The sequence below is a fragment of the Zosterops lateralis genome (genome assembly GCF_965231275.1).
Source record: "Zosterops lateralis genome assembly, chromosome: 3".
Lineage (NCBI taxonomy): Eukaryota > Metazoa > Chordata > Aves > Passeriformes > Zosteropidae > Zosterops > Zosterops lateralis.
In genome coordinates, this window is record NC_139764.1 from 83,770,075 (window position 1) to 83,784,839 (window position 14,765).

General features: G+C 37.2%; 1 protein-coding gene across 6 annotated transcripts in view; it reads right to left on the reverse strand.

Moving 5' to 3' along the window:
• Positions 1-10,320, reverse strand: part of LOC310907646 (regulating synaptic membrane exocytosis protein 1-like) — a gene marked incomplete at its 5' end in the record, with an annotated part of 133,611 nt that extends 123,291 nt beyond the window's left edge. For 5 of the 6 annotated variants that reach the window (XM_083858041.1, XM_083858036.1, XM_083858040.1 and 2 more), the window contains one exon: positions 10,269-10,320. In XM_083858041.1, the coding sequence (XP_083714167.1) occupies positions 10,269-10,320 (52 nt within the window). The remainder of the gene's footprint in view (positions 1-10,268) is intronic. The other variant, XM_083858037.1, reaches the window with a different exon arrangement.
• Between the last annotated feature and the right edge of the window lie 4,445 nt (positions 10,321-14,765).

Consider the following 14,765-nt stretch of genomic DNA (forward strand, 5'->3'; position numbering starts at 1 on the left):
TTTCGCTTCTTGCTTCTAGTTTCCTTGCTGGCCTTCCTCCTAGTTACTGCAGATCCATGGCCATTTAATTCATGCACCTAGCATCCTTCTCCACCAAGTCCCTGCTGTAGCAAGATTCTCTCATACATCTTCTGTCGTGTCTCATCTGCTGATTTTCCTGTTCTCACCATCTACCTACCCTTTGCTGCCTTTTCTTCCCTCTCCATGTTTTTCTGTCATCCATCTGTCTGCTTCTGCTTCTGGCTTTGGTGTCCATTCTTAAGGTTCTGTATTTTAATCCCTGTTTAACATCAAATCCTTTGATGCTAAGCTACATTCCCGCACCCTCCTTCTCCCATCTAAAACTTTATGTGTCTGTCCCTTTCCCCCCTTCTGTCTGTCTCATGATTTGCTACATGACACCAGTTCTCTCACCCTCACCAATTCTCTCAAAAGCTGGGAGCGGGAACTGCACTGCAAATGCAGCTCTGCTGAGCTGGAACATGAATGATATGCTCAGAAGCTCTAAAGGTAGCTATCAAATCAAACAGCTTGACTGAAAGTCACTGAAAATGGTAAATCTACCATTTGGTGAATACTTTAAAAGCTACAAAAATACATGAATTGGGGAGAGAAAAGTACATTCTTTAAAAATGACTTAATTTTAAAATTTCCATAAAAAATCAATATGATACAGACCACTGGCACACAAATGTCTGGAGGAATTTAAAACGATAAAAAAAGATGGAAAATGGAAAATGCCAGTTAATCTGTTCGTAAACACTCATCAAATAGAACATAAAAGTTAAGACAGAAGGGAGAAAACTCCCCAAATGGGCATTAAAAATAATTTTATGCCAGCGACACTGATATTAGGGACATCTGCAGTTCATTACTCTGTTATATCTTTGAAAATAATTTCTCCTTGGTCATCCTATGCCATTGCTGCTTCTTTGCCTAATGTCTATTTATGCCATTCTTGCACCGCCATACTCCAGAACTCACTCTTTGTTAACTGCACAAAATAACTTCACTGCACCAGCATTATGGAGATCTGGGAATAGGTAAATAACATGCAAAAACTTACTTAGAGCATAGCTTCAAAACTTCAGTTTTTTCTCCAGAAATCACCCACCAAAACTTAAAACAAAAATCCCTATACACAGAGAACACTCTCCATTGGTAAAACTCATTAAACATAACTAGCAAAATAAGAAAATTTTAAGACATTATAGAGAGGAAAAAACTACTTTCATAAGGAGCAAATAATAGCTTTATAGGCTTAAACTGCTTTTAAATACCTTTTAAACCATTCTTTTAAAACATGGACAACTTATTATTTAATAAGCGCCCATGAAAATACACATATGCTGTATCATTATTTTTGTACATTACTGTTGTATTTCTAAAATGCATTATTAAAAATGCATTTGCAGTTTTAATGTATGATTTCCTTAAGACCAACTGAGTAAAACAGAGTATATATTTGTAAAACCTTATTTTCTATGGGAATAATTCAAAAGTTGCATCCTAACAGTAAGGAAATGTTTTTCCTATTACCACGCTGCCGCTCAATTACTTTACTCCTGGATGCACATAGATACAATAAAAACTTAGAAGACACAAATGTGTTGAGTTTTTTTCAAATGTCTCTTGCAGCCTTCCATCAAAGTTCAAGATGGGGAGTAAGACTATTAATAAATTCTCATTGTTTTTATATTTTAAATATGTGTGCATTCAAAATAAAGGCAAAGCTAACTCATACCACCAAAAAGCCATTTCCTCAAAAATGATGTCTTCTGCAGCACTATCCATACCAAAATGCTGGGGTACTGTGATTTTAAGTAAGATCCTGAAAAGCTGAGTTCAGGAAAAACAGCCTTGTCCCTCTCGCAAAGCCAAAACAAGGACAAAATATGAGAGGGTCTGTTATTGTGTATGAACAGTCATGCTGATTTCCAAAGAGCCTTGAGTACTGGGGACAAAGTACTCCAAGATGTTTTCCCAAATCCATCCAGATGGTATTCAGAGACTACTGATATTCAGCAAAGAATGTGCTTCAGTGATTTGCTCAAATCCATATGCACTGGATTTGCAGGACTTACTTAAGACAAGAAGCATCCAAACTGTCTTTGAACATGGCCAGGGATGGGGCATCTGCAACCTCTCTGGGCAACCTGTTCCAGCACCTCACCACATTCAATGTCATGATCTTATCTAAATAAGATAAACTTTTTCAGTTTGAAGCCACTCTCCTTTGTCCCTATCACTATAATCACTTGTAAAAAGTCCTTCTGCAGGTTTGTTGTAGTCCTCCTTTAGATACTGAAGGGCTACTAGAAGGTCTCACCAGAGCCTCCTCTTCTTCAGGATGAACAACCACAACTCTCTCAGCCTGTCTTCACAGGAGAGATGCTTCCATCATCTGACCATCTCCATAGCTTTCTCTGGAGTCACTCCAGGAGGTCCATGCCTTTCATATGTTAGGACCCCAGATCTGGATGCAGCATTCCATGTAATATCTCACCACAGTGGAGTAGAGGGACAGAATCACCTTCCTCATCCTGCTGGCCATGCTGCTTTTGATGCAGCCCAGGATGTATTTGGTTTTCTGGGCTACAAGCTGGCACCTCATGTTGAGCTTTTTATCCACCAATACCTCTTAAGTCCTTCTCCTCAGGGCTGCTCTCAATCCAGTCTCCACTCAGTCTGTACTTGGGGTCTGTTGACCAAATCCATGTCTTTCCAGTTTAGAGGCAAGGATGCCATATATGGGACAGTATCAAATTCCTTGCACAAGTACAGGTACTGATGTCACTCTTCCTTTATGCTGTAATCTCACTGTAGAAGGCAACTAAATTGGTCATGCATTACTTGCCTTTAGTGAAGCCCTGTTGGCTGTCACAAATCACCTCCTTATTTTCCAGTTTCTTTAGCACAGTTTCCAGGATGATCTGCTCTTTGATCTTGCTGGGCACAAAGGTAAGACTGATTGGCCTGTAGTTCCCAACATCTCCCTTTTTCTCATTTTAAAAATGGGCCATATTTCCACTTTTCCAGGCAGTGGGAGCCTCACCAGACTGCCACAACTTCACAAATATGACAGACAGTGGTTTAACCATTTCATCTACAACTTTCATAAGGACTGGCAGACACATCTCATCAGGCTCCATGGACTTGTTCACCTCCATGTTTCTTAGATGATCTCAAACTTGATCTGCTACAGTGGGCACTTTCTTTACCTCCCAGTTCCTGTGTTTGCTTGTGGCAGCCTGGGCAGTGTGGCTGGAGCAATTCTCAGCGAAGACTGAAGGAAAAAGTAATTTAGTACCTCAACATTCTCCATATTCAAGGTAATCAGGCCTCCTCTTTTCTTCTGGAGAGAGCTCACATTTTCTCTAGTCTTCTTTTTATTACTGACACACCTATAGCCACTTTCCTTGTTGCCCATGATGTCCCCAGCCAAATTTAGTTCTATCAGAGCTTTAGCTTTCCTAACCAGATCCCTGGATGTTTGGACAATTACTCTGCTGAGCTGCTGTAACAGATGTGGTACATCTTATTGTTAAGCAGGAAAGTACTTCTACAGGAAAAAACATTCTATCATTTTATTGAAAAATAATTCAGTGTATAAACAACATACGCTTAAATCATTCTAGTTCATGCTGCTAACTTACCACAGAAAGAGAATATGGGAGTGCCCTGGCTTAGCAAACAGCCCTCACATTCATGTGGCATGCGGAGAATTCAAAAGCTACCTACTGCCTATTTTTACAGAAAGCTTCACAAAAATGTTCATTATCTCTTAATCTCAAACCATCCCACTTCAGATGTCTGCAGTTAAGAGCGTAAACCCTTGCAGGACAAGCAAGATCTGTGTTTTACCATCTACACAGTTCTAGGACAGGCTGGCTCATGCAGTTTGTGGGAAGAATGCATCACAATGCTCTGAAATTTAGGTTATCTTTTGTAGTGAAAATACATTATTTTGTTTCCTGCTAGCAGATGTCCTAAGCACTGAATATTAACATACTCTAAGACTCCAAAGTTAAAATAAAGACTAGTACTTCGGAAGTGACAATTTATATACATAATACTCCTATTTCAGATACAGATGGCACATAGCTCCAAAACTAGAACTAGCCTCTTAAATTGCTTCCTCAATTCAGAATTTATTTAGGTATTTTCATTTAATGATGAGATATAAAACTAATTTTCTATATCTTAATTAAATTTCTGAGTAATAAAAAAAAAATTGGAAAAGAGTCTACACAACTTTATCAAGCACTAGGCTTTCAGATACAGATAACTGACAACCTGGGCTAATAAAAACTGGAAATAAATGGTTATTTCTCTCATAAAAAATGAACACTTTTTTTTTAATTTGAAACAACCCCCTTAGTTTAAAAATATTTTTAAATGGTAATTACACTGTGAACAAGGTGATGCTGATTGATATTTGCAAACAAGAAATACAGAAATAATTACACAAGGAAGCAGTGAACTTATGAAATATTATTTAGATAATTAAGGGCACTAATACTAAGCTAAAATCTAGTGAAAAGGAAAATCGATTTGACTTCACTGTAGTTACCATGACAAATTTCTTCCTTTACAAGAGTTTGCAAATTCATAATTACTTTTTAATTTGTAAAGGAATCATTTTTCAGTTGCTGATTATGAAAAGGTCTTTCAATGTATTCTTTTTTTTCTTTAAATCTGGGCTTAAAGACCTCTTCTGTGGTCTGTTTAAAATATGAGTTTCTTATCCAGATATTTTTATAACATAGATTGTGATTTACTTTTAACTACGTTAAGTATACACTTTTTTATAATGAAATATTTCACTTGTGTTCATTGATGAATGAAGGTTGCTCAAAAGACAGACTTGCAAAAGACCTTCCAACACAAAAACAGCTGGGCCTAATTCTGTGTTTCACAAAATGGACTTCCTACCTTAATTATTTCAGTATTGTTTTAAGGCTTCATAAATTCCTGAAAGAAAGAGCTACTAATCTTGCCAATGGAAGCTTAAAGCCAAAAATCACAACCTATATAGTTAACAAACTGAGGATTTTTAAATGTTTCTAAAATTTTCAACATGGACACAAGTGACATAACAAGGAAGCTGTTCTAAGTTTCCTAAATCTCTAGGGACTTTTCTCATTAACTCTCTGAGCCAAGAATCTTTAGTAACTTCACTCAAACACCCAGAGTCTTCACAAGTTCATCAACGTCTTTCCAGCTAGATTCTTATTTTTGTCTCAGAGATCATCTAAACTGCTATTCTGAGGATGTGGAAGTCTTACTGCAAGCATGTGAGTCCAAGATTATGTATGATTCACAGTGGGATGGCCCTCAAAAGCATATTCTGTAGGGTCATGACAAAGTGTGACAAACCTACAGATATAAAATATTAGGCAAGATGCATGAACTTGCATTAATCTGAAAGTTTACAAGGTTCATTAAAAATTTTCTTGAGGATACCAGAAAAATAATTAGCACCAGGAACTTAAAATCAACAGGCAAAGATTTTGATTTTGATACTGTGGCATTCAAGGATTAAAGGAAAAAATTGCTGTCTAATTGTTGTCTCTGATTTTGCTTACTGGGATTGCTATCTTGAACAGAATGTAATTTTGTAGATGGATGGAAGAAGGTGTCCTTCTGGAAATTTAGAGTTTCTCTGAATAAATTTATTCTTTTTATTTAATTCCAATTCAATATTGACACTGACTTGTGTCAACAGTTTCATTGAGTTCCTGTTTCATATAATTAACACTTCCAGTTTTGATATGATTTCTTGATAATATTTTTGTTCAACGTATAATGAAATTTGAAAAATATATATAGCAAGTTATCTCAAAAAGTCACATAGTCTCATAATTTTGGATATGCTTGACAAGTTCTTAATATTTTTTCTGCTGTTCTGAAAGAATTCCTAGCACTTCAAATACACCATGCTGTTCTTCAGCATAACACAACTGTTTTTCCTGTGGGTTGGTTTAGGGTTTTTTTCCCTATCTCCTGTGCATATTAAACCAATTGAGTAGGCATTGATTGCAAAAAAGGGTAATATTTCCATTTTGGTCTTCTTTGGTTTTTTCCCTCTGGGAGTTTTCAAAATCTTAAGTTTTTTGTTTTAGTATTTGTTAAAAACTGATTTATTAACAAATTATCATTGAAAATAAAAGCTGAAAATAAACCCTAGGCTGTTTCTATACTGCCAGTATCTAGAAATTTTAACAAGGATGAAAAGACAAAAAATAAAGTGGCTGTAAGCCTGTAAAGAAGCAGCCTACACATTAGAAGTCCCATGGACACAACACCCAGTAAAGCATCAGTGCCCTGGTAGCACACTCTGCAAATATGGTACCAAAACAGTCAATGCCCAGAGAAACTTATTTGAACACACATTTTCTACCACTGTGTGGAAAGAAGAAAGGCCTTTCTGCTCAGATACAGAAGCAAACACACAGTGTTTATAGATATGCTGATAAAAACAACAGCAAATGAAAGCAAAGCTTCTCATTATCCACAGGACCAGGGAAAGGGAGAAAGACAGTGAGCCTTTCTGTTGTCCAACATATACACAAAGAGTCCATCATCGAAACCTGCACAAGATACTCAAGAAATAACAATGTTATATTTCATAATCTTGTTATTCATAATTTCATCTTCATGAAAACTTCAGGAGATAATCAATAATCTAATGAAAAACAAAGTCTGAGAATGGGAAAAAAAAAGGCTCTTTGTTGTTCTGAGTTTTAGGACTGTAGAAGGAAATACGGCAGATGAAATTCTCTAATTAAAGACAAAAGCACTTCAGCAGTACCATGATGGGGTCATATTCTGGAAGAGCAAATTTGGAAGATTAAGCCTTGTGAGAGTTTTTTGTTTGTTTGTTTAGTTTTTGTTGATTTGGTCTTTTTTTTGTGTTTTTGTTGTTGTTACTGCTTGTTTGGTTTGGGTGTTTAAAATATCATTCACGAGTATCCTCAATTATGCAGCATTAGAAAATAATGAGAGGTTTTGTTTCTCTAGTTCAGAGCGGAATACTGGAATACTGCAGGGACAATCTTTGGAGTGCACTCTGAGAGACCACTGACACTAGTAAAACAGTGAGCAAAGGATCTTTGGAGCTTTGCTTCCCACTAGTAGAAAGGAAATAGTTAAGAATGTAAACATGAATAAATTTCATTATCTTCCAAAAGGGAATGAAGCCGAGTAGAAGAAAATTCAAAAACTTTCCTACAAAAAAAAAAAAAAACCAAACCAAACCAAACCAAACCAAACCAAACCAAACCAAATAAAATAAAATAAAATAAATTTTTCCTATTGCCAAATAACCAAAGCAAAACATTGCAACCTTAGAGAAAACAAGGAAGCAGCCACAATAGCAAAAGGAGTCCAGCAGTCATGGAAGCATTTAAGAAATAATACCAACATCAGAAGCAGAACCAGGCCAATTCAGAAGAGGAGAAATGCAGTCGAAGACTGACCAACTAAATCATAAATATTTCCACTTCTGCAAGAATCAATGGAAAGTTCCCTTTGAGTGTGTAACTTACAGCGATCAAGTACCAGGAAGCACACAAGACATAATTAGAAACACAAAATATAATGCAAACAGGGATGTGTGCAAAAACAACTGAGATAATTCTGCAACTATTTAGTCCCTACTACTTAGTATCTAGTACCAAGTAGTTGCCAATCCAGAATACTATGTAAAGAACCTGCTACTATTTGGCTCTATCAGCAGATGTCAAATACATTCACCTGAGCAAGAGTTTTGTTTATGAGCATGCCATGTTAAGAGCCACACCAGAAAAAGTGTCTAGCATAAGGTGAAAACCTATTTAAAATAATATTTTAAATATATTCTAATCATATTTGGCTAAAATTGGTAACAAATGCCCCCCAAAGTATTCATTAAGCAGGGTCTGTAGTGTTTGTCTGGAGCACAGTAATTAGTAGTCAACATGCACACTACTGTTCCATGTAATAAAACAGAAACATTGTAAGAAACTTAACCACAAGGACAAAGGAATGGCTTTTTACAGGAGGCCAGAACCAGATTTCAAAGCTATCCTGACAAACTAGAAAAAAACAAACTGGAAATAGAGGATCAGGCTCAGAGTAGACAAGGAAATGGCTCCACACTCAGACCAGGACAAACAAGTGTAGAAACAGGGAGAAATCTACCAGTTGAGAACTAGCAGTGCAGATGATGAGGTGGATATAATTGATCTCAATGGAAACAGGAGAGGATGGCATACAAGCCTGGCTGCTGTTGGAAAACCACTATCCTTGCCCTTTGGGAGTTACAGGGTTGGCCAGAGACCAAGTCTACAGTGCCTTTCCTACTTTTGCTACAAAAATACCTCCGAAGGTCAAACTGGTGATGAACTTAAGGTTTTGTTGCTAGTTTTGGGGACCTTGTTTTGTTTTATTGTCCATCATGGTTTGTATTTTGGGCATAACTTGCACTTAACCAACACCCTGACATAAGAGCTGACCTTGATGACAGCTCATTCTCTCAGGTTCTTTCTTTGCAGTATACAGTTCAATTTTCAGAGTGGAACATTTAGGATGTTGAAGTGTCATTATGGAGGAGAGATGATATAAAGCTAATGGACAGAGAGCTATAGATAGGCTGGTTTAATAGTCCATTATATCTCTATAGTCAGGGGGTGTGGGGCTGAGTGTGATTTTAAAGCATCTTTTAGATCTCCCAGGTCCATGTTATTCCAAAGGCTGGAGACGTGCTGCTGTTTGTCCATTGCCCACAGCTCAGCCTTGAATCACCACAAATCAGGATGTCACTGCTCTGTATTTCTCAATCCCAATCCTGTTTCACCTTCTTAATCTATTTTTGCCAAGATGTGCAAGAGACCTCGGGAATGCAGTTTACAGCCATCTACACAGTGAACAGTTTGAAGAAGAAACAGAGTTTTTGCTTGTTTATGTACGTATGAACAACTTAGTAAGCATGAGAGAGTGCAAGACCTTGACCTTAGCCAAAGGTGTTCTCCAGTCTCATCTTTTAAACCCTCTGCAGAGCAAAGGCTGAACTTTGCTCTCTCCCAACCTCAGCATTTTGTCTTCCTGATATTCCTGCTGTTTCTGTTCCATCTCTGTTTTGACTGCTATTAAATCACATTTTCTCCAATACATCCCTCAATATTCTGCCCTCATTAAACCCTAATTCTCCTCTAAATTCTGTTGAAATTAAATACATTTCTAACATATATGTCTTAAAATATAGTATCTAAAGTATTATTTTCAAGAGGATAAAACCTCTTTCATGACGTAATTCTATTATACATCATTAGGATTAATTCTTCTAGTGAAAAAACTACTTTTCAAAATCAATTTTTATAGACAGTGTTATCAACTACTTAGATGTAGATTTTAAAGGTATTTGTTATCTCAATACACTGCATAATCCTCAAGGAACTTGCAGTGGTGAATCCTTCCTCTCATGTCCTCCTGTGATCCTTCCTGTGTTTAGCTGAGGACTTAATTCCAAATACAAAAGGGAAAAGCTGATGTCCTTCCCTGAGCATAAAGTGCAATGCATCAATATGATAATGCAGAAATAATGTATAATATAACCAGAACTGTACATTTATTATAATCCATATATAATTATAACCATAACTGCATCTTATCCTAAACAAACATATTTTCATTCCATGTACATGAGTTTTATGATTTTCCCCCTAAATAATACGCAAAAAGAAAAGTAATAGAATCATATTCCATTCTGAACTTATTAAAGCTCCTATGTATAGAATAATTCAAGAGAATGAGGACTTGTTAATTGTCTTCTGCCAAAAATAAATAATACACAGGAATGTTCATTTGTTTCCTGAAGTAAATTTCTAAATTCTTTATCCTTGACTTTTTCAAAATGCAGAAGTCATAATGCAATAGGAATATTATTAATACTTTTCAGAAATACATTTATAATTTGATGTGCACTTTCAAAATACAGATTTTTATTTAAAAGCTCATTCCATATAGCAGCACTACTGTCAAATTATATTTAACACGAGCTTTCAAAATATAAATATAACTGAAACATAGACTTAAAAGCAAAATGTTCCTTATTTCCTCTCTAAGCTGAATATATGCTACAATTAACATTCTAACATTCCGAGGATACATCTCCACTAAAACTGCACAGTTAGATAAATCTGTTCATAGAAGGATATAATTTTGTTTAAAAATATGAAATACAAAAATATAATTAAAATCTCAGCACTATATAGCTCTTTATTTACCTGTCCCTGAATGAAACGTATGGAGCAGAAACTGAAGAAACCCAGCAAACATAGCAGCTTCACCAAGAGAATGCTTAAAGCACAACTAGCATCTAGTAGGTGCTGAATCCAGCCTGCAACTGTAGCAAAACCGTAATGCCAGCAAAAATCCACTTCAGTGTGAAGGAGACGATATAAAAGAAGTCATGAGGTCCTTGCGTCCTGATTCTAAGCCAAATTATTCTGCAGTGTCAAACATTCAACAGCAGTGACACCAAACAGGGCTAACGAGAGCTCTTGTCATCAAAACAAATCTCTGCAGTGTAGAGCAAGCATCGATTACTGCATTAGTTCCTACACGGTCGCTGCAATGACAAGGAGTTGCAGTCTTTAGGAAGAGTTAATGATTTTAGAAATCCAGAACCAACGATCCTCAGGAAACAAGATGGGAGGGAAATGCCCCTTCCTCTCTGGATAGAATAGGAAAGAAGTTTCTTAGTGCTTTTAAGCCAACAGTAGACACAAGCTCAGGCACCTAAGTAATCAATACTACTGCTGCAGTTATTATTTATATTCAGAAGTGGTGCACTGAACAAGTTTAATCAACTGCATAGACTAAGCAATTGTGTAAAGGAAATGTGGCTTTTTAAATTTATGTAAAACATCCCAAGCTGCAGATTTACTTCTAGCACACTGAAAACACAAACAGCTCTTGAGAAAAAAACTTACCACTTTTTACAAATTAATAGGATAATTTAATTCTTTTCATATATAACAGATGTATGCATGGAAACATAATTTTATGTAAGAAAAATATATGCCAAACAAAAACCCCCAGGAAATAACATTTTGTATTCCAAATTACATGTTCAAGATAAAACGGAAAAGCAGAACTTGTGTTTGCAAAAGCCAGATGATTAGAGAATTATAGCTAATAAAATTTACTTAAGTATTTAATCTACTGTAATCATATCCAAATGATACAACAATAAAACTATTTCTGTGGCAGGGATAGCCTTCTTCTGTACAAGCAGATGTTTTTCTGCAGCCTATCTACATACTGCAGGACTCCCAAAATACAATGCAGGGCATTCAAAATACAAAAAACCTGCTTTAGTTTAGAAACTAAAATGTGAGAAAACAAAGCAAACAAAGAGAAGCTTAGAAGGGATAAAATAGAAATAGTAAAGCTAATGAGAGCTTACAGCTCTTTCATAATTAACAATGGATATGGATCTATTAGTAATAATGAAAATACACTTCTAATCAAGTTGTTTCCCTGTAATTCTGGATCAAACCCAAGGTACTGAACACTCTCTTTCCCACTCCCACATGTCAGTCAGCAGCAAAAGCCACAGAATATCCCTGTCCACTGGTGGCTTTCAGTGTCTCCAGTAGCACTGTATCAGCAGAAGGAACGTACAACTGTCTAACTCTGCTTTATTCACAGACATGCTCTTTTTAGGAGATTATTTTTTTGGAGGACAGTGTCCAGTCTTCATATATTTCAGTAGCGATCATCTGCTATCGACCAAGAAACATATACCCAGCTTTCTCCTAAAGCCAGAAACGTTTCTTGCAAAAGAAACAAAAGACGGAGAACGCCAGATGCCTGATGTTTCCACAGCACATCTCCACTTCTGCATTACTCCCTGAGGAATGACCTCCTCTTCTGCCAGGGTAGACATTGAGGCCTTTGCATCACTTCAGAACATAGCACACCTGGGTCCTGAACACTAACCTCACCTCACCTGACTGCACAAACTAAACAAGGCAGGGGATGTTGTCATAACACAAATCAGCAGATGAAGAATTCCTGCTTGCTACAACCTCAGAATTTGTACATGAGACTGTGTTATATGGGGCTTGTTTTCTGACTTGTTTCAAGTGTTCCTGTCATTCCCATGGCATGCATGTGTCTGTGAAAACAATAATGAACTGTTTTCCCAAACACATTTAGAAACGTTGTTTGTGCCTCATGGCGTTGTTAAAGCTGTTGCTGTCTCCCACTCCCCTATGTGATAACCCCTCCCTGCTTCTCCAGCAGGCAATTCTCAATGCCCATTTTACCCACTGCTATCCCCAGCCATGAGCTCTGCCCAAGTCCTGCCTAAGTAGCCCAGCCTAACAGCTTCAGATGGCAGAGGTGTCTGCAAATATTTGCTGAAAATAAGGGAAGAGAGGAGCAACAGAAGAATGCTCTGAGGTCAGAAAGGGCATTTTGCATAAAAGAACAGTACCACCAGCTCCAGCATCCATTGCTCATCCCTAAGGATGGAATTCATTCCTTCCAGCCCCAGACACATCAAGCCTTTCTGGCTGCCCCAAAGGCTCATCTGACAGCTTAAGAATAAAGTGCTAATAGTTGGTCTATTTACTTTTGCATCCATTAATTGTATCAAAGCAGTAGGAAACTAACTGTAAAACTGGACATCATTCCGTTTTCATAGTAAAAATACATTATTAAGTTATAACACACTTTCAAACTTTGCACAGGATAGCACTGCCTTTGTAATCTCTGCAGGTTTTTACCCTTGCAAATGATTTTATTGCCACTGTCGGCTGAGGCACGTTACACTACACATCTGATACTTAGACATTGACCACCATATTTTAGCCCTTCATAATCTTCCTGCTAATAGCTGGTCTAGATCTTAATCTGTGTATGATATGCCTGCGATTATAAAAATTCCTAGGACCATTAGAAAAGCATAAGATTGTTTGATCTCGCACAACTCTACCATTATTCAAGTTTTAACAGAACAAATTACAAACATTAAACATACTGTTCAGCTTTATGCCTGGGCTAAAAAGCAACTGTCCTCTAAACCAAAAGTTTTACAACACATTTTTGGAAAGAGGAAAAGTCAGAGAATGGTCCCAAGCTTAATTCTGTAGAACAAAAAGAGCAATTCAAGTAATGAAACCCCTATGCTTAAAGTTGGATTTTAAATTAGAAAATCAGAGAAACTACAAGATCTGCATTACAATCTCCAGACCTCAAAGCCAAGTTACAGTGGGGAAGATACTCTAATACAAATGCAGGAGTCTTAGATACAATATTAGGTATTGTATGTGACATTTTGTACTGCAGCCCTGTCTGATCTGCTTTAAAAGGTCCTGGCTATTGTGGGAGATGAACAGTGACTAGATAAGCCACATACCTCTACAAGGAGGGCAAGAACAGGACCTGGGAAACTACATACTGAGATGGTTATGGAACAAATCCTTCCAGAATGCAGTCCCCAGCACATGAAGGCCAAGAAGGTGGCTGGGAATCACCTGCATATCTTTACCAAGGGCAAATCTTGCCTGACCAGTACAGTTTCTGGATCTGCAGATAAGGGGACAGCAGCAGATATTGCTTAATGTAACTGTAGCACAGCTTCCAACCAAGCCTCTCACAATATCCTTCCAGCCAAACCAGAGAGCTATGGATTGACTGGTGAACTGTGAAGTGTGTGGAAAACTGACCTAACCACTTGACTCAAGTGATGGACAAAGAACTGGAGTTTGACTGATGGTAAAATGTTACACATATAAAGGACAAGAACAAAGATGCATGGGGAAGAAACAAGGCTTTCCTTTGCTCTGCTAGCAGCCCTCCAGACCACAAAAAGTTCTACTGAGATGATAAAAAACTTGAAGTAGTCTTTGGCTTTGCATCCAAAATTAAACTCATTAGAAAAAACATACTTGCTTCGAATAGGCTTTAGTGCAGCGTTTAGCTAAAACTGGGCTAATTAAAACACTTGCACCATGAGTAGGTCTTTTCTTCAATAAAGAAGAATATTGCCCAGTGAAGAGACTGAATGCTTTTCGGTCTCTTTTTCAGATTCTTTGGCAAAAATTACAACTTTTCAATGAAAATGTTTGACCATTTACCAGAGAAAGACTTCTATACATAAATATACAAATACATACATTTACACACTTCCGAAGAAGGTGTTACAGATTGACATGGCACCGATTGTGAAATTTTTCATAACTGCTGAAAAAACTAAGAGGTTTAGTACCTCTGCTAAAAAAGACATATATCTGCCTAAAGGAATATCTTCCCTTAAACACGCATCAAACTTGTAAGAGCTCATCAAAGTTCCTTTCCTTTCAGGCATGAGCATATTCTGTTAATATTTCTAGCCAGGTAACAAAAAAATATAAAAAGTACTGAAGCAGAAATTAGGTTGTCACACCAGCAGAATAATATGCTGAAGCTAATAAGTTTGTTCTTTTATTTAACTTGGGCTAAATCAATGTCATGCTGTTGTTGCTCCACAGCTTTCAATTCAAACCTTGACCCAAGCTAATCAATTCTAAGTGAAAGTGAAGTAACTTGGCATCCATCTGAAGAACACCATGCAAAAGCACATGTTGGGAGCAGGCTGTCATGTACCTCCCACTGGCATCCCAGAGTAAGGGCTTGACCACATCTAAAGGGCCTCTAGGGGAGTTTTACAGAACATCACCCACCACTTTGCAGCAGACTGGAAGACAGAAGAGCATTTCTGCCCAACCACG